Raw genomic sequence first — 18,174 nt, 5'->3', positions numbered from 1 at the left:
TCTTGTCTTCACGCTTTGACAACAAATTCTTAATGAGAGCCTCAAGTTCTCATTATCATTGACTAGAAAAGGAACTAAGAAAGTTCACAAAATGATACTACTTCAAAGATACCAAATCTGATTGCCCATTTATAGACCCTCAGAATTTTGAAGTCAGTTTTAAGCCATATTCTATTTGTCCTTCCATATATAAAATGTAACTATTTGGATAAGTCAATATGTAAACCATTTTTATCATAAATGAAATGTGTTCATATAGCAATTACATTTCAGTTATGCATCATTTATTACTGATATAAAGTACTTTTTGTTGTGAAGATACAGCATTTTTCCAGAGTGCTATTTTTGTAGTGTAGTTGATGTGATATTTTTTAGTATTTTTTTTTTTAATTTTTTTTTCTCTCCCCCTTTTATACTTTATAGCTCTGGCTCTTCCAGCAAACCAGCAGGAGCTGATTCTACACACAAAGTCCCAGTGGTCATGTTGGAGCCAATCCGAATAAAACAAGAAAACAGTGGACCACCTGAAAATTATGATTTCCCTGTTGTTATAGTTAAACAAGAATCAGATGAAGAATCTAGGCCTCAAAATGTAATTACATCAGTGCTTGCAATACTACTCATACTTAGGGGGTAAAAAGAAAAAAAAAAAAAAACATAGTCTTTAGTATAGTAGCTCCTGCAGAACAGTCTATAGCAAAAGGACAGAAGACTCCACAGGGGTGTATCTAAAGGGAGAAAAATGTTTGAAGTGTATTAAAGCATCTACCCTACAGAGATTGGCATAGAGATGGGTGCCTAGAAAAATAGCAAATGAAAAAAAAAAAAAAGTAATAACCAACTCCTAGTAAAAACAAAAAGTATAAGAGAATATAGTCAATAGTACATTTTGTGGTTCCCCAGGACAATATTTACTTAATCACAATGACGAAACAAACACCTGAATATAGTAGTACCTAAAAACTGATATAATCAAAATATAATCTGAATTCACATTTAGCAAAAATTCTGAATCTCAGAATATTTAGCCAATTATGATAGATCATTTGGAGTAGATGCTAGCTATAAACATTTATACTGGCTTCTACCAACTGAAAAAGCAATAAAGCGATGCTTAGTAAAAACTGTTAAGAGGCACAGTGGCACCCTATAATCTAGTGAAACCCTGTCTCAAAATGTTGAGGGGGAGGGGCTGGTGTTGTAGCTCAGTTGTAAAGCCCCTCTGGGTTCAATCCCCAGTATTACAAAAAAAAAAAAAAAATGAAATGCAAGAAATTGTCGTAGAGCATTTTATTTAGAAATGTGGTAAGCTGGGTACAGTAGTGTGTGCCTAGACAGAGGCAGGAGAAATGGAAGTTCAAGGCCACCCTGGGCAAAATAACAAGACCCTATCTCAAAAATCAACAACAAAATGAAATAACTAACGTAAATTCAGGGGGGAAAAAAGATAAATTTGAAAATTGTTGCCTCCAAGGAATGAGTTCTGTTAACTATATATACATTTATTACTTTGAAATTTTAGAAAAACATTTAAAAGAGAGAACATTGATCAGAAATCTGCACTATCCTAGGATCCAACACAAAATTTAGAATCGTCTTAGAGGTATAATTTTTGTGTCTTAGGTATAATTTGAAGTAACAGCTCCAAAAAGTTACATTATATTTACAGTTCATGTGATTCTTTCACAGTACTCACCTAGTCTCTAATTTCTTTAGCCATCAGCAGACTGTTATCCACTTCCCTTATGCCCATTATCCACTCATTAGAGACTAATACAGTTAGTGGTAAACATGTCCTATTCTCACAGGTACTCACCAGGTGCCCATGAGAGTAGTCTATAGTCCAAAACTGAAGTTGTGCTAATACAAAAAAGCCACTTTGAAAAAACATTCATGTGTGTGTGTATATATATTTACACATACATATATGTGGTAAAAAAAATCATATATACATATATAATGCAAAAATGCCAATTTCAAAATAAAATACATTTGTGTGTATATATATGTATATACATGCATATGTGTATTTTTTTTTTCTGTATTCTCTCATTGCAGACGAACTATCCAAGAAGCATACTTACTTCCCTACTCTTAAATAGCAGTCAGAACTCTGCTTCTGAGGAAACTGTGTTAAGATCCGATGCCCCTGATAGCACAGGAGATCAGCCTGGACTCCACCAGGAAAGTTCCTCAAATGGAAAGTCCGAGTGGTCAGATGCCTCCCAGAAGTCGCCTCTTCATGTTGGAGAGACGAGGAAGGAGGATGACCCCAATGAGGACTGGTGTGCAGTTTGTCAAAACGGAGGGGAACTTCTGTGTTGTGAGAAGTGTCCCAAAGTCTTCCATCTTTCTTGTCATGTGCCCACATTGACAAACTTTCCAAGGTAAGAAAGTACTCCCTTTTCACATTCTTTCACTATAAATAAAAGCAACAGGGCTGGGGTGGGCTCAGTGGTAGAGTGCTTGGTTAGCATGCTTGAAGTCCTAGGTTCAATCCCTAGCACTTCAAAATAATAAAATAATAACAGTAATCAACTTTTAATGATTATTATAACATAAAACCTTTGTGTAAAAACTTAAATGAAATTTCACTTGTCACAAATGTCCTCAAAATCCCTAACAGTAATCTCAGGTTTGCCATACCATGTCTCCTATGCCCTGTGCTTCTCTCAAAACCTAGTCCATTATAAGGAAAAATATTAACAGTCCTTTCAAACTGCCAGTTGCAACAATAATACCAAGAGTTTTTCTTTTCTAATTAGTTATACGTGACAGCAGAATGCATTTCGATCATTGTACACAAATGGAGGACAATTTTATACGGTGTAGAGTCACACCATTTGTGCAATCATACATGAACCTAGAGTAATGATGTCCATCTCATTCCACCATCTTTCCTACCACCAAGTCCCTTCCTGTCCTTGCCCAATCCAAAATTCCTTCATTCTTCCGAGGGTTTTTCTTTTATCCTGAATCCTCTGAGTAAAAATGCTAATTACACCTCATATCAGCCCTATTTTTATTTTTATTTACTTTAGATTTTTTAGAAATTTTGTTTACTTTTATTTACTTTTTTAAATTTTTATTTACTTTAGATTTTTTTTTTTTTTTTTTTTTTTTGCATGTATGAATTTCATGCCTCTTTAACTACACTTTAACTAGACTTAGGCCATGGCATTACATTTCTGCTGTTTTCTCTTTCCACATCGTGCTTTGTACCTAGTAAGTATGGGATAAATCTTAGTGATTAAAATTTATGCCAAGTCTGTCATAGATGGCATGTAAGATGAGGTGGGAAAGGGAAACATGATGCAATAGAAACTCAAAAGTCCTTTACCCAACAGTGGAGAGTGGATTTGTACTTTCTGCCGAGACTTATCTAAGCCAGAAGTTGAATATGATTGTGATGCTCCCAGTCACAACTCAGAAAAAAGGAAAACCGAAGGCCTTGTTAAATTAACACCAATAGATAAAAGGGTAAGTCTTTGAGCATCTCAGCCTTAGAGTAATAGACAACTTTTTGTTAGTGCATTAAATTTTAAACTGATTTCTTTTTTCTGTAGGAATTTCTTTTAACAAAAGGATTAGGAATCTTAAATATTTAAAGGCAGACTAACACATGCACATACACAACATAGAAGCTTACAATAGTGTCTCCGAACAAGATAAATATCTTCTCTTTTATAGATCTTGGGCTTTTAAATCTAGTCTACTTTGAGTAAATATTTTGTTTCATTTCTACCATAGATAAGTCTTCTTCCTCAGAATTTGTTGAGAATTGGCACTGAGATGGGCTTTTCTATTCCTAGAAATTATTCTGTTCTTTCACCAAGTGGGTTCTATATTTGTATCAAAGCCAGCTTATATATTTATCTGTAATTAATATTTAAAGCTACTAGGTTAGGCTAAGAATGTCCTTTGCTAAATTATGAAGTAGAAAACAGTATGGAAATGGACATGCATGAGAGGGCAGAAACACTTGTTGCTGGCACTACACAACAAGTGTTCACAACACTAATGTTTACTAGGATAAACTCATAAGCAGAGAAGTGGCAGAGCCTGCAATGGGACCATCTGCTTTCAAGGGGCCTTAAGAATGGACACACAAGCAGGGCACAGTGGTGCAAGCCTATAATCCCAGCAACTCTGGAGACTGAGGCAGGAGGATCACGAGTTCAAAGCCAGCCTCAGCAAAACTGAGGTGCTAAGCAAGTCAGATCCTGACTCTAAAAAAAAAAAAAAATACAAAATAGGGCTGGAGATGTGGCTCAGTGGTCAAGTACCCCTGAGTTCAATCTCCAGTACCCCACCCCACCCCCTGCCAAAAAAGAATGGACACATAAAAGAAAATGCTGCACCTTTGGATCTCTTAATAGCCATATGGTCTTCCTTTATTGATTGCTAATTCACAGTACCCAAACTGGATTAGTGGAATTCATTGTAAAGAACTTCAAATGGGTTTCTAGTGCTACTATTTTTGTTCACTTAATTACAGTGAACAAAATATCTCAAACATTAGGTATATCCTAAATTATCAAACACTACAGTTACTAATTGGGAAAGAAAGCAAGATTTCAGTATTCAGTGTTTTTCCTGTATTCATCAGGTTTTAATTGTTAATCTGGTACTTGGTGACCTATGAAATGCTTAAGGAAAATAAGCTGTGACTATTGTTGTGTTATATTTTTGTTTATTTTTACTTAGAAGTGTGAACGCCTCCTTTTATTTCTTTACTGTCATGAAATGAGCCTGGCTTTTCAAGACCCTGTTCCTCTAACTGTAAGTATTAATGGTACATATTTATACAATAGGATGATTTTTTAAATTTTATTCATGAAATGTACTTTCTATGCTATTTTTCAATAGTTTCTTACATCTAATCCAAGTTTTAAAATTTTTATACGTATGGAATGCTTTGATCCTAAATAGATACATTTTAAGTATCATTTCTCAAGTATTCGTTCTTTTCATCTCACCTAGCTTACCTACTATTTGCAGATGATTTCTGTTTGTATCTCAGAAGGTTTAGGCATATGTTCTAAACTGTTGGGGATAAAACTTCACATTTTAGGTAAAGACCCCACACACACACATTTTCTGTACTCATTTTGATTTATAGGTCTATACTTAAGTAATAAGTGAACTTTTAACCAACACATTTTTTAAAAAAGGAGGGGAGATATGTATGTATATTAATCATTGGCTTCAACTAGGTTCATATTGAAAGTTTGATATGACTTTGTTGCATTCTTTTAGAGTGCTGGAAAAGGTTCACTACCCAAAATATATTCTATGATATCTGAAGTTTCTTTTAAACATAATAAATTTGTTTTTAAAATTTAGAAAATTGAAAAAATTAATGCAAAGAAAACTAGTTTAGTGAATATCATCTCTTTTCTTGAGAACGACTTTTGAGAACTTAAGATAGAAAAAGGAAATAAATACTTCAGGACTATGGGGTTTTTGTACCCAAAAAAGGCTTGTAATGCCAGTACAGATTTAAAATTTTTGACACCAGATTGGTGCTTTTTATGATCTTGGCTTACAGCTGCAACCGTAAAACCGCCTTTTTCTTGAGATAGATAGATAGACAGACAGACAGATAATCATATCAGTCCTATGAGGTTGCTAGGATTATCCATATTTGGAATATGAAGAATTGAGGTTTCTTTGAGGTCAAGTAACTTATGCAGGATCATACCACTAAGCCACAAGCTGGGGATTAAACCCTTCTTTACCACTTGCTATAATGGTATGCAGTAAAATCATGCCATTCAGCTAGTAATTCTCTAGAAATTGTTATTTGCTTAATAAAAAAGAGAATAGAGAAGAGAAGGTTCAAGAGGGAATATGTGAAAATAGTTTTTCATAAAAATATTGGTTAAATTTTTTGGAAAAAGTGACAGAACATTTCCTAATGTGTAGAATGCAGTAGTGTGTTACTGTGTAGGTTTTTTTACCAGTGACAAAATGGTATAGAGAAGAGCAATGAAAACAATCTCAATTTTATATCCCTTCTTATACAGTGTATTTAGGACCAGGTAGAAGTCAGTTATTGTATTATAACATCTCATTTATTTTGAAGGTGCCTGATTATTACAAAATAATTAAAAATCCAATGGACTTGTCAACTATCAAGAAAAGACTACAAGAAGATTATTTCTTGTACACAAAACCTGAAGATTTTGTAGCTGATTTTAGACTGATCTTTCAAAACTGTGCTGAATTCAATGAGGTGAGGTGGGGAGAGGAAATAGCAATGTATGGAAGTCATCTTAGCCCAGACCCCTTCTAAATGTATACAGAAACCAAAATGTGTGCACTGGAATAAATTTTGAAGTTGCAGGTCTGTTAAGATATGTTAGAAAGATTGTCCAAATTTATATTCAAAGGTTTATTGCATGGTGAGTACAGATGCAAATTAGAGCTGATAACTTGAGGACAATTTAAAAATATTCTTCAAAATGAAAAGTATTCTTTGTCATCCCATCTTTTTTTCTTGGAATATTATACTTCTAGACTTTAGTCTTTTTGATGTTTATCTTGAAATATTAAGAATATGTCCAAAAAGTTCTTGTTTAAATTTTTCTGGTCTCAGTTCATTTGAAACCTGTGGCCTTTTGTTACTCATTCTATAGTACCACATTTCTTTTTAACTTGTTCTAAAAATACCTGTTTTGTGATCCTATGCTTATGGCATTTCACTGATCTGTCTTCAGTAATCCAGTCCTACCATTACTACCTCCATTTTGGACAATTTAGATAAGTCAGTCTTTTATTTAGTTTTCAGCCAACGTCCAGACTTTTTCCAGCCCCCCAACTCCTACGTATTTTGTTAATGGCTATACATAAAATTTTCCAAAACACTTAATTTATATTCATAATCTCAAGAGTCAAAGGTGAACAGAAAATTGTAATATAAGAGATTACATTTATTGACTGTCTAAAAAGTAGGTCTTATTTTTTAATTCATATTTTTATTTTTATCCAACAGCCTGACTCAGAAGTAGCCAATGCTGGCATAAAACTTGAAAGCTATTTTGAAGAACTTCTAAAGAACCTTTATCCAGAAAAAAGGTTTCCTAAGCTAGAATTCAGGAATGAATCAGAAGATAATAAATTTAGTGATGATTCAGATGATGACTTTGTACAGCCCCGGAAGAAACGCCTCAAAAGCATCGAGGAACGCCAGTTGCTTAAATAAACAGCACAATTGGCATATGCTTGTTTTTAGATTTTTTGTTTGTTTTCAAAAAAAAAAAAAATTTTTTTTTTCAGTAATTTAACATCGATACAAAGAAGAGTTTGTGAGCTCTCTGATCTGTTTTAGACGTTTTACTAGACTTTGATTTCCTTAATAACCCATTTCTTTTAACCTCTTATTTAAAAAGAAGGAAAAAGAAAAGAAGGAAATGAATGGGAAAAAGAAAATGAAAGAAAGGAGGGGAGATAGAAAGTATGGTAGAAGAAAAGGAAGAAAGTAAGAAGCATCAACAATAAAATAAAGAGACATTCTTCTCACTCCTTGGATTTTAAAACCACAATCTGGAGCAATAGCTACTATAGAAGGGAAATTGACTTTGTATGAACTCTTAAGTTAAAATTTTAATGTGGTTTGAATGTGTGCGTTAATCTGTTTTTAGAAATTAATGCCACTGCTCATTGATTATGGCCCAACCATAAGAGCTAGGTTTATTGTACTTAACAGCAATGCTCCCCAAACATGAGTGGTAAGGAGTTCTTTCCCAGGATGCCAACTGGTGCAATGAAAGGGTAGATTAGATGCTATTACAAAGGCACCTAATGGTATATCTTGTAAGATGGCAACTGTATTAAAGAAAAAACAGGAAAACAAATGTTTGGTTTTTGTTTTCGTCTTTATCTTGCCTGTAGAGGTGTTTGGTATAGCAGGTATTCAAGACCATTTATATTTCTAGATCTAGATTTTCTTTAGCTTTCTCCTCCCCTAAAGGAAGTAAGCGTGCACATGTTTGGTTTCGCTGTGTGTCTATGTGGTTGGTTTGTTTTTTTTAATGTGTAGATATTCTTTCATAACAATCCTCATTGTTTTCAATATGGCTTTTAGTGGAACTATCCAAAATATAAAATATGGCTGGGCACACCATGTTTGATTTGAGGTTTCTTCAACATATGTCCTCTCGGACCCTAAAAATAAGTTCCCCTGAAAGGAACTAGTTGTTATGGTTTTCTTGGGTCTTTATAATGAAAATGTGTTGTAGGATTTGAGAGCAGGTATTTGGAGGAAATTAAAATGAAAAAAAAATTTTTTTTGATGCATCTATTTACTGTTTTTGTTTGTTTGTTTGTTTTAAGAATCAGAGCCCCAAATTTTATCCTTGATCTGATTTAATAAGAATTTCTTTTTCATTCTGATCAAGACACAAAAGATCTATCTTCTAAGGAGAGGCATGTTGTTAACAGGCCAGCCCAGCTAGTTTAATATCCATTTATTCATTACATGTTCAGTGTTTTTTTAGAGCCAGATAAACTGTCAAAGAATCTAATCCAGCATTTGACTAAATACTCACACATGAATATTTTTAGTTTGCCAAAGTAAACCTTTATAAATAAGACACTACAATTAACATCTGGAGGAAATGTTTCTTTTTTTAGGAGGACAGAAAAACTTGAATTCTCTGGTTATATTGCCTCCCATGAATTAAGCATAGAGCATTTGGTTTTATCCACATGACATTACTTTCTGAAATGGACAATTTGAAAATATTCTGTGGATAATTCATTGGGTTTTCAGGTATTGCTAAAAGACAAAATATAAGGAGAAAATAGCTATTAGCAATAGTTTCCCATTTTCTACATATAGACTTAGGTCTTATCCATAATATATCAATAATGTATTGTTAAAAAGTTTTAATCATTTTTCCAAATATGTGCTATATGGTGATGTTTGTTATTGTGTTATTTTGAATATGCATTTGACATTTGTTCTCCTAAGAGTATCTGAACAAATTTTGATAATACATAGACTTTTTTGTCTGTTTTTACTCCAGTATTTTTAGCCCAGCAACTGTAGAGTTTTTTGCTAACACGTTTATTATTGGTATCTTAGAATACTGCTCTTCTGGTAGTTTGTTCTCCCACACTTGTCTTACATGTCTCCTTAGTTAAAACAGAGCAATACAGGTAAATTGTTTCACGAATTATCACTAAGAGAGGTAGGGCTTAAGAGAGAAAAAATATAATTCCCTAAATTTATCTGAGCCAGAATTTCTACTAATGTACCCCAGACTGTCATAATATTCAGTGCCATATGAACCTTTTAAAACAGTATTTCTTTTTCACTGTTACCATCTTTTGCTGAATGAAAAGCAGATGAGAACCATCTTTCCTGTAATCATACATAATAATATAAATTGTATTAAAAGCAAATGTCTTGGTTTCTCTCTCCTAATAGCCCTTTTGAAGTGGTCTCTTAAGTCCTGTGACCTTATTTAACAAGTGTCTATGTTAAATAAGGTGAATCCCAACTAAATAGTTCTTAAATTCTATTCGAATAGAAGTTAGAAAATAGAAGCCTCAGTCTACCCCACATTCATTCTGAGAGCACTCCCTCCCCCGAAAATGTTCAGTGTTAAACTTATGTACTCCGGTGTGTACATATTACCAAAAACTCTGGGACACTTCCCTCTGGATTTAAATTGGGAGCCCAGTAGCCTAGCTGCAGAACACCCATTGCTGAATATGATCAGGTTAATCCACAGTTATGAATGAACAGACCATGTTGGAACTGGGACTTCAAGAGTTCCAACTCAGTTGCTTTCCCAGGTGCTAAGCTCTCATCTTTCTGGCTATAAGGAAACCCAAGGACACAGTTGTTACTTACATAGCAATGACAGGCACATAAAGGACTGAGATAAACCATATTAAAGGCAGAATATATCTTTCCATCAGCATCTGGCAGTGCAAGTCTTTTGTCCTTTTAATTAATAAGCTCTGCTTTTCTGAACAGGGCATAGAAAAGTGGAACATGTTGGAAGAAAAGGAACTGCCCTCTTCCCATGGTAGTACTTTGTTTTCCAAGCTAAAGAATAGACTCTCTGTTTATTACCACACAAAATAGCATATAGCTTAGGAAAGTTTTCAAAAAAGTTAACTCCACTATCAAAAGGGTAAGTATAGCCAACTGCTCTGTTTATGAATTTGCATTTCTAAGTCCTCTGCTTAAACTTCTAAATTTGACCTAACTTTGTCAGATAATTTGAAAGGAGGAAACTCCTGCTGTTGAGACCTCATCCAAATTGATGGGAAGCCCAAAAGTAAGTTGTTGCATGTGAATGAAAGGTTTTTTGATTTAATTGAAGATATACTCAGTTTCTATTTATCCATATTATGAATGAGAGAAATCAAATTATCTGGCCAGTAAAATTATGGACATGACCTTGAGTTCAACCATATGATTTCTTATCAAGCTCTTCCTCTCAAATAACCATGTACATATTTTACTATGTAAATTAATAGTTGATGGCTTTACAAACATTTATTGTACTTTCATCTTGGATGGGCATTTACTGAGTCATAATCCACATGTAGGTAATTCATGTTCCTGAGAATTAGCCTATGCTATCACGGACTTCTCCATAAAGGTTTTTGCTTATTGTGAAGGACATTTGAGGAAGCAGTCTTAGGATTTGGGTTCTGGTTTTTATTGGAGGGGAAAGGGGGGAACCAGGTGCTTTGATCTTACTATAAAAATTGACAGATGGATTTTTTACAGTGAATGTTATAACAGTTAGGGATTGAATCTAGGGGTGTTCCATCACTGGAACTACATCCTCAGCCCTTTTATTTTTTGACACAGGGTCTCACTAAGTTGCCAAGGCCGAATCTGAACTTGTCCTGCCTTTTGATATCCATGGCTGGGCCTAGTGGCACACACCTTTAATCCCAGTGACTCTGAAAGCTAAGGCAGGAGGATTAGATCACAAGTTGGAGTCCAGCACCAGTAACTAAAAGAAACCCTGTCTCAAAATAATTTTTTAAAGGGCCAGGGGTATAATTCAGTGATACAGCCTTGCTGGAACCCAGCAAGGCTGTATCACTGAATTATACCTGGAAGGGAAAGGGGGAAAAAGCTATGACTTGGTTTTGAAATAATAATGTTTCCTTAAGGAGTTACAATTAACTATGGCTAGGGGATATTTGGCATATCAATTCCTATTTTTCAGATGTTTGTCTGCTATGATAAAGCTCCCTAGTATTTCCAGTCCTGTGACTTAGAGATTGGCTTTGATATATATGTTTATTAGTCTCCACCTACTTACCTGCACATGGCCAACTAGTGACATACCATTACTTTGGTGGGAACAACCTTCTATTTGATTCTAAGGTTTTTATCTATTCTGTGGTGTGATGCTGGGGAATCCAACCCAGGGCCTCTTGCATGCTAGGCCAATGAGGCATATCCCCAGTCCTAAAATTAGTTTTTTTAAATCCTAATTTTTAAAAAAAATCCCAATTTTTGTCAAAAAGTTCTTTCTTGGTAGTCACAAATGAGCACAATTCTATCTTAGCACATTTTCAATTACAGCATGGAAGGAAATCTGTTTTACCATATTCTTCTGTGTCAGCGAACTGGGGAATAGGAACTTCTTGCCCCCGAATCTCATACTGTTAACCCAAGACAACTGAAGTAGAAAATCCAGTCTAGAGTTCTTCCATTGCAAATGATAAAGCCCAGTTGTTTGGGGAGGAAGGTCAGAATAAACAGATCAACCAGCAGAGCACACTTCTTACCCTTGGAATGAGAATATACTGACCTGAGAAGTTTCTTTCCCCAAAGAAAATGAGGGTGTTCCAGGTAACAGACTTTGACAGTGATGCTGGTTATCTTAATTTGATCTTTTTAGGCATTAACTAATGACAGTATGTTTTAAAAGCCCAACATACAAAAGGTGCAAAATAAAGAATTTGGCATTCATATTACAGGAGTTTTTGCCATTAAAGAGTATGCTTTAAAGAGTTTAAAGGAAGTCAGGTTCTCTTCTCTATATAAAACAGATTCATATTTTTTTATATTTATTTTTTAGTTTTTGGTGGACACAACATCTTTATTTTATTTTTATGTGGTGCTGAGGATCGAACCCAGCGCCCCGCGCATGCCAGGCGAGCACGCTACTGCTTGAACCACATCCCCAGCCCGAAAACAGATTCATATTTGGTTTCTATTTATATAAAGTAAAATGATCAAAGTCCTTACAAGTAAAGTTAGTGACTTGAAATTTGTTGACTTCCATTTCTAATGACAACTAATATTAAGCAATTTACAAGATTTAAGGATTTGTTAAATTGGGTATTCAATTAAAATTATGTGAATAGAATTTTCTATATAGGCTAATTTGGTTTTGTCTTAGGAGCCTGGGGCTTAGATAGAGCTAATAACAATTTCCTTAAGCCTAAAGAGCCTCAGAGATACTGAGAGTTCTGAAATCCTTAGGAAGACACTTGAGCATAAGCTTCGTCATTGCTTGACCGGTTTTCGATCACTGCCATCCTTTGCTTTTAGTTTTAAATTGCTGCTAACTTCAGCTTGGGGATTTTCAGTTAAATTTTTAACTCTACAAGTATAGCCAAGACATGTTTGCAACAAATATATTTCACCTAAAATTCTATAATAGCTAGACCTTAAAATGAGTGGTTGCCTGTTGGCCAAATTCAGCATATACCCTGCTTCGTTTTTCCACAATCTGAAGGCTAAGAATATTTTAGACTTGTGATGGAGTTCACAGGTACTCACAAAGCCTAAAATATAGATAGCCCACCATAGCATGGATTCTGCATCCAAGAATTCGACTAATTACAGATCAAAAATATTGGAAAAAGTCTGTCCTACATGTATGCAGACTTACTAATGCAATATAAATGCTAATCTATAGAGATAGTTAAAGCATATGGGAGCACATACATTGGTTATATGCAAATTGCCATTCCAATCAAGGATTCGAGCATCTGGGGAAGTTTGGCATCTTCAAAGGGTCCAGGAACCTATCCCCCAAGCATACTAAGGGACAAATCAATGTATTGATTTTAAGCCACTCATGGCTATTGTTCAAATAGGAATCATTTTCACTCTTTAAGGAGAGTTGGAAATCTTTCATAAATGTAGTTTGCTAATGCCACAATACTTGCCATTACAGCTGATTTTTTTTTCTATTATGAAATGGGGGTAAGCCAGCCTTGGGTTCCCCAACTTCAGTGGGCTTCTACAACAAGCCTGAACACTGATAAAATATAAAATGTAAATGTGAAAGACTAGGTGTTCTTTCTGCAGCATGCCTGTCCTAAAAGAATGTGGTGTGCCAAACTGATACCTCCAGTTATCGGGCTTCCCTGAATGCTGAAGTGTAACAGGAGAGAAGCACCCGAGGCAAGCATAGAGTAGAAAACAAGCAGCTTTATTTAAAGGATAGAACAGACTTCTTCCCTGAGGAAGAAGGGGACCCAAAAACTAGAATCCATGGGATGAGGAAGACCCATCCCTTTTATACATGTAAAGTTTCTTTGTTCTTTTATGTTCTTCTCCCTTGTTCACTTCCCTTCATCCTGTATATGTGACTGGGAGATGCAGGTAGGAAAGCCAAGAGATGGGAAACAGGTGGGCTGAAGGGGCCAGGGAGAAGTGATCTGGGCAGGAAGGGGGGCCCAGGTGAGTTAATTAGCAGCTCCCTGTCTGCTCAGGGGTTGCTTTATTAACAATTCTTTAGGAAGGCAGTATTGGGCAGGTATTTGGGACACTAACATTTCAATCTCCCACAGCAGAGTCTTCAACCTTTTGGACCCAAACCGGTTTGCTGTTTTTCTCAACTTGGCCCGATTTATGTATCTACACTGACTACCTGTTTTTAATTCTGGCATCAAAACTATGATGTCTCACGTGTATCAGTCTCTCCACAAGCAGGTGAGTAATTGATTATATGTCGGAAAACTGGATATATACTTTGATTTTTATTATCGTATTATGAGAATCAAAGATTCTCCCCATTAAAATAAATAAGTAGAAATAGGGATGGCATGTAATTATATACAAGCCACTAATTTAAGCATATTTTGTGAATACACTAGGAAGGCCATAATTGATGCTAATATTAATTTGAACTTGATGACTATTCTAGTGGTTTTGAAAGATTTAATGATATCAGCCCAGTTCTTAAGTACAAGATTTTGTCCAACTTTAGCTATAACCTGTGTGCTGTATGGGAAAATACCAAATATGTGTTCTAAGATTTTGTATTCTTGATATCAGGGAAGAAAAGACATCTTCCTTTAACCTCTCCCATTCATATACTTTCCAATCTTAGGTATATTTTGTAAAAGTTTTATATATTGTCTCCCAAGGAGGAGATGAGTATACAGTTGCCAGCTGTATTCCCATGGGTGCCTTATGTTCTTAGATACATAATCAGTTTATTATTGACTAGCATACAGAAATCAAACCAAGTTTTTAAGAAATGTGCCACAGATCTGTGAAGATAAAATACACTGTGCTCCTCTGGTAGATGTAGATTTGCAGGTCTCATTTAATTTGCTGGGGGGAAAAAAAGATTTAATAGATCAATAATACACTTTAACAGGCATTCTATTCATACTCAACTAACACTGGAAACTAATAATAGAAGTCTCTTTAATACAATTTCTAAGGAATTAAGATCCAGGATTTACCTTTGTGTACCTGGAAATGCAATACTAGCTTTATAATTATTTTAGTACAATATAGACATTACTTAGAAAAATTGTGTTGTTTTGTTTTTGTTTTGTTTACTGGGTTCTTTGTGTGGGTATCACTGGGGAATATACCCAAGGGTACTCTAATGGAGCTATATCCCAAGCTCTTCTTTTCTTTCTGAGACCAAGTTTTGCTTAGTTGTTCAGGTTGATCTCAAACTTGCAATCCTCCTATCTTGCCTTGTAGCTGGGATTACAGGCATGCACCATTGCACTCATTTTGTGTGTGGGGGCAGGGGGGGAGTATCTTTTTTTGTTTTTTGGGGTTTTTTTTAAGTGGGTTTCTTAGGATAAGTCAAACTATCTAGTTCTTTTAAACTAGTTAGTTTGGCTTATCCGGTCAATTCCTGGGATGCTATCTGTATGTGTTGAAAGGAAGTTAAAAATTTTGGCATATTCTTGTAAACATTTCTAGAAACTTTATATGGTAAATGCTCAGAACACTAAGGGGTGTGGGTATGTGTGCACACAGGATTTGCCCACAGATAGGGCTTTGTGCTCAAACATGTATTGAATTGCCATGTTAAAATTCTAAGAAAATAATATTAAAAAGTTGTAAACAGCTGCAAAATTATTTCACCACAGTACTAAAAACAAGTCCAAGTCAACAGAAAATGAACTAGTGTTTTGTAGATGGATATGACTTGAACTGAAAATCCATTAGGCAAAATAAATGGTAAACTAGGTTTCATATTTATATAAAACACTACATGAATAATTGGAAAGGAATGGAAAAATAGCACAAGATTAACACTGTACTTTCTAGCCTCAGTTAAATACTAGTGTGTTCCTTTACACACGTTACTCAACTTCCTTGTTTACTCATTATGTAAAGGATGTGATAATCCTCTTATTTACCATTAAAAGGAGGCATATGAGTCATCTAATTCAGTCTGATTTTGGGCATTCAGTGATGGGTCATCATTCCAAGGAAGGAACCTAAACCCTAAGTTCATGATTATATGATAGGTCACCTAATCAGTGATTAAAAGGCATATTACCTTGAGCTGGGGGAAGACTTCAAGACTGGTATAAGCCTGTGTTTCTGTATTCAATGGTGCCTTTCTTGGCTCTACTCAGACAAAAGCACTTTTTTTGCACCAAGAATATAAACCTTTTCTACAGCTTAACTCTTTTTTTCCCTCTTCAGAATATTTTGAATAGGACAGGAGAGAGGGAGCAAATCACATTCAGCAGCAAGAGCCTCATGCTACAGTCTCAGAGGCAGCAGCTCAGTGTCAACCAGTAACCCCAACTATTCTCCCCCTTCCCCCCACACACATAACCTTGCATACCAGCAACAGGAGCAACAAGCTTTAAGGCAAGAAAACATAAGAACTACCACGTGGACTTTTGAGATCAGCATGAGGGCTAGGAAGACCATCTCTCCTGCAGCCTGCCTTGTATTTTAGGGCATCCCTTTTTCATTTGAGCAGTGTCTGCTGGTTGTTGGTAGTGATGGCAACTGGTGCTGCACTAAAGTTTTTGGCTTCACTCTAACCACAGGTACAAGGGAGAAGGAGGCTGGACCAATGTGTAAGGAGCATGTAATCCCGGGGGCCAGCTCCTCTGGCCACCTTTAGTTCTGCAGCAATGCTTCAATCCACACAGAAAAGTGGGAAAGGTAGAATGTTGCAGCCTCAACAACTGTCACTCATCTTGGTCTCTGATAATCAAACTACAGCTTTTAGAGAAAAAGGTTTTAAGTGAATTATTTGTTACTTGGACTTCAGTGCTGCTCAAAACTGTATGTGAGAAAGACTAAAGACTCAGTTTTTCTACTGGATTCTAAACTTTTTGTGTGTTGGTGCTGAGGATTGAAACCATATGTGCTATACCACTGAGGTACATCCCCAGCCCTTTTATTATTTATTTTGAGACTGGCATTAAACTTAGGAGGCTGAGGCAGGAGGATCCTAAGTCAGTGGAGGGGATTACAGGCATATGCCTCTACACCTGGCCTAAATATTGTTTTACAATAAGCCATACCTACTTCAAAGAAGGAGACCCACATACCAAGTTCAAAACATGGCAACTGAGAAGACCAGTATCACTTACCTGCAGGGCTCGTCCCTTGGTCTCAATGGGAAGAGTGAATGCAGAAATGGCACATACAACACAGACAGATGAGAAGAGACACAGGGCTCCCAGGAATGATGCACTCATAAGAACCTGCAAGTCACAAGAGAAAGCTCATTATCCCTAACTTTACAACATCATAGGTAAAATAAGGATAAGTCATGCATCTCTGATGCCAAGCTGGTGTGAGCATTTTTGTATGACTAGTAATTAAATATGCACTGGCCAGCTTAGACGTCTCTTTGCACCCACCTGTCAGGCATCCTAGAGAAAATATCACTGTGTGTGGAAGACAAGACATCTGCCTGCTCTTCTACCTCCTTTCATACCAATTCAAGTTAACTTCTGACCTTACTTCATGCTATACCTTTGCTACCAAAATGTTCAATTTCCCCCTTCAGATTTTTTGGTAGGGTCGAGGGCACTGGGGATTTGACCCAGGGGTGCTTGACCACTGTGCTACGTCTCAATCCTTTTTGTTTTGAGGCAGGGTCTCACCAATTTGCTGAGACTGGCCTCAAAGTTGAGATCCTCCCAAGTCACTGGTATTATAGGTGTATGCCGCTATGCCTAGCTCCCCACTTCATTCCAACAGGATGAAACAAAGTATTTCAGAAGATGTAATCTGAGTCTCTGAAAAGATTACTAGTGCATCTTGCCTGCATTCATAATGCATCACATAACAAGCATAACTTGCTATTTGTGTCCATATTTCCACAGTAAGAATAAATCTCTGCTCAACTGAGTATGAGAGCATACTGCAATTTCTCCAGGACTCTGTTCAACAGTGGCAAATAGCCAAGTACTTGATAGTTGTCAGCTAAATTTTAAGGGAAGTAATTAAGAAAAAGCAAGTCTCTTTAGAGTGAAAAGACTGCAATTTTCAAAGACCTAGAAACTAGCTGGTCTAGTCCAACCTCTCTTTACAGATGAGTCTATATTGTGACAAGTATCAGTAACTATTGTCCTAAGTCACATACACATCTCTGACAAGTCGCCTTGTGTTACTAGAATCCCTTAAGATACCCAGTTTGGGAACCCAAATGTTGTATGTAGTAGGCCTGCTGCTTCCAAACAGTAAATAATTCTACTTAGGCAAACAGAGCCCATGGTATTAACCTCATTTGGAATTGACATAGCAAATGATAGATACTGGCCTCTGATTTTATTTTCTAAATTTAGCTTTCCCCAAAGGAGTTTGTGTTTTGTGTATGCTGCTAGAAGTAAAAGAATACAAACCAAGAGATGCCAGGCAAGTCTAAAACGTGACCAAATCCTGCCATGATAGGGCATGTATCTAGATACTGCCCTACTACCTGCTATAGTGTCATTGTT

At 35.9% G+C, this 18,174-nt stretch overlaps 2 protein-coding genes across 8 annotated transcripts in view; one reads left to right on the top strand and one right to left on the bottom strand.

Moving 5' to 3' along the window:
- Nucleotides 1–9,021, top strand: part of Trim24 (tripartite motif containing 24) — a 102,706-nt gene extending 93,685 nt beyond the window's left edge. For both annotated transcript variants that reach the window (XM_015493789.2, XM_015493790.2), the window contains exons 15-20: nt 424–592; nt 2,059–2,387; nt 3,348–3,480; nt 4,708–4,782; nt 6,089–6,238; nt 6,998–9,021. In XM_015493789.2, coding sequence (XP_015349275.1) covers nt 424–592; nt 2,059–2,387; nt 3,348–3,480; nt 4,708–4,782; nt 6,089–6,238; nt 6,998–7,207 — 1,066 coding nt within the window. In that variant the 3' untranslated portion in view covers nt 7,208–9,021. The remainder of the gene's footprint in view (nt 1–423; nt 593–2,058; nt 2,388–3,347; nt 3,481–4,707; nt 4,783–6,088; nt 6,239–6,997) is intronic.
- A 4,391-nt stretch (nt 9,022–13,412) lies between these two features.
- The window catches only part of Svopl (SVOP like), a 53,818-nt gene continuing 49,056 nt past the window's right edge, over nt 13,413–18,174 (bottom strand). For 5 of the 6 annotated variants that reach the window (XM_015493894.2, XM_048786866.1, XM_048786868.1 and 2 more), the window contains one exon: nt 16,687–16,932. In XM_015493894.2, the coding sequence (XP_015349380.2) occupies nt 16,750–16,932 (183 nt within the window). In that variant the 3' untranslated portion in view covers nt 16,687–16,749. Of the gene's footprint in view, nt 14,564–16,686; nt 16,933–18,174 lie in introns of those variants that run through there. The other variant, XM_048786867.1, reaches the window with a different exon arrangement.

This window comes from Marmota marmota, unplaced genomic scaffold (assembly GCF_001458135.2).
Source record: "Marmota marmota marmota unplaced genomic scaffold, marMar, whole genome shotgun sequence".
Lineage (NCBI taxonomy): Eukaryota > Metazoa > Chordata > Mammalia > Rodentia > Sciuridae > Marmota > Marmota marmota.
The sequence above is the reverse complement of the archived record's forward strand: the minus strand, read 5'-3'. Positions and strand labels throughout refer to the sequence as shown.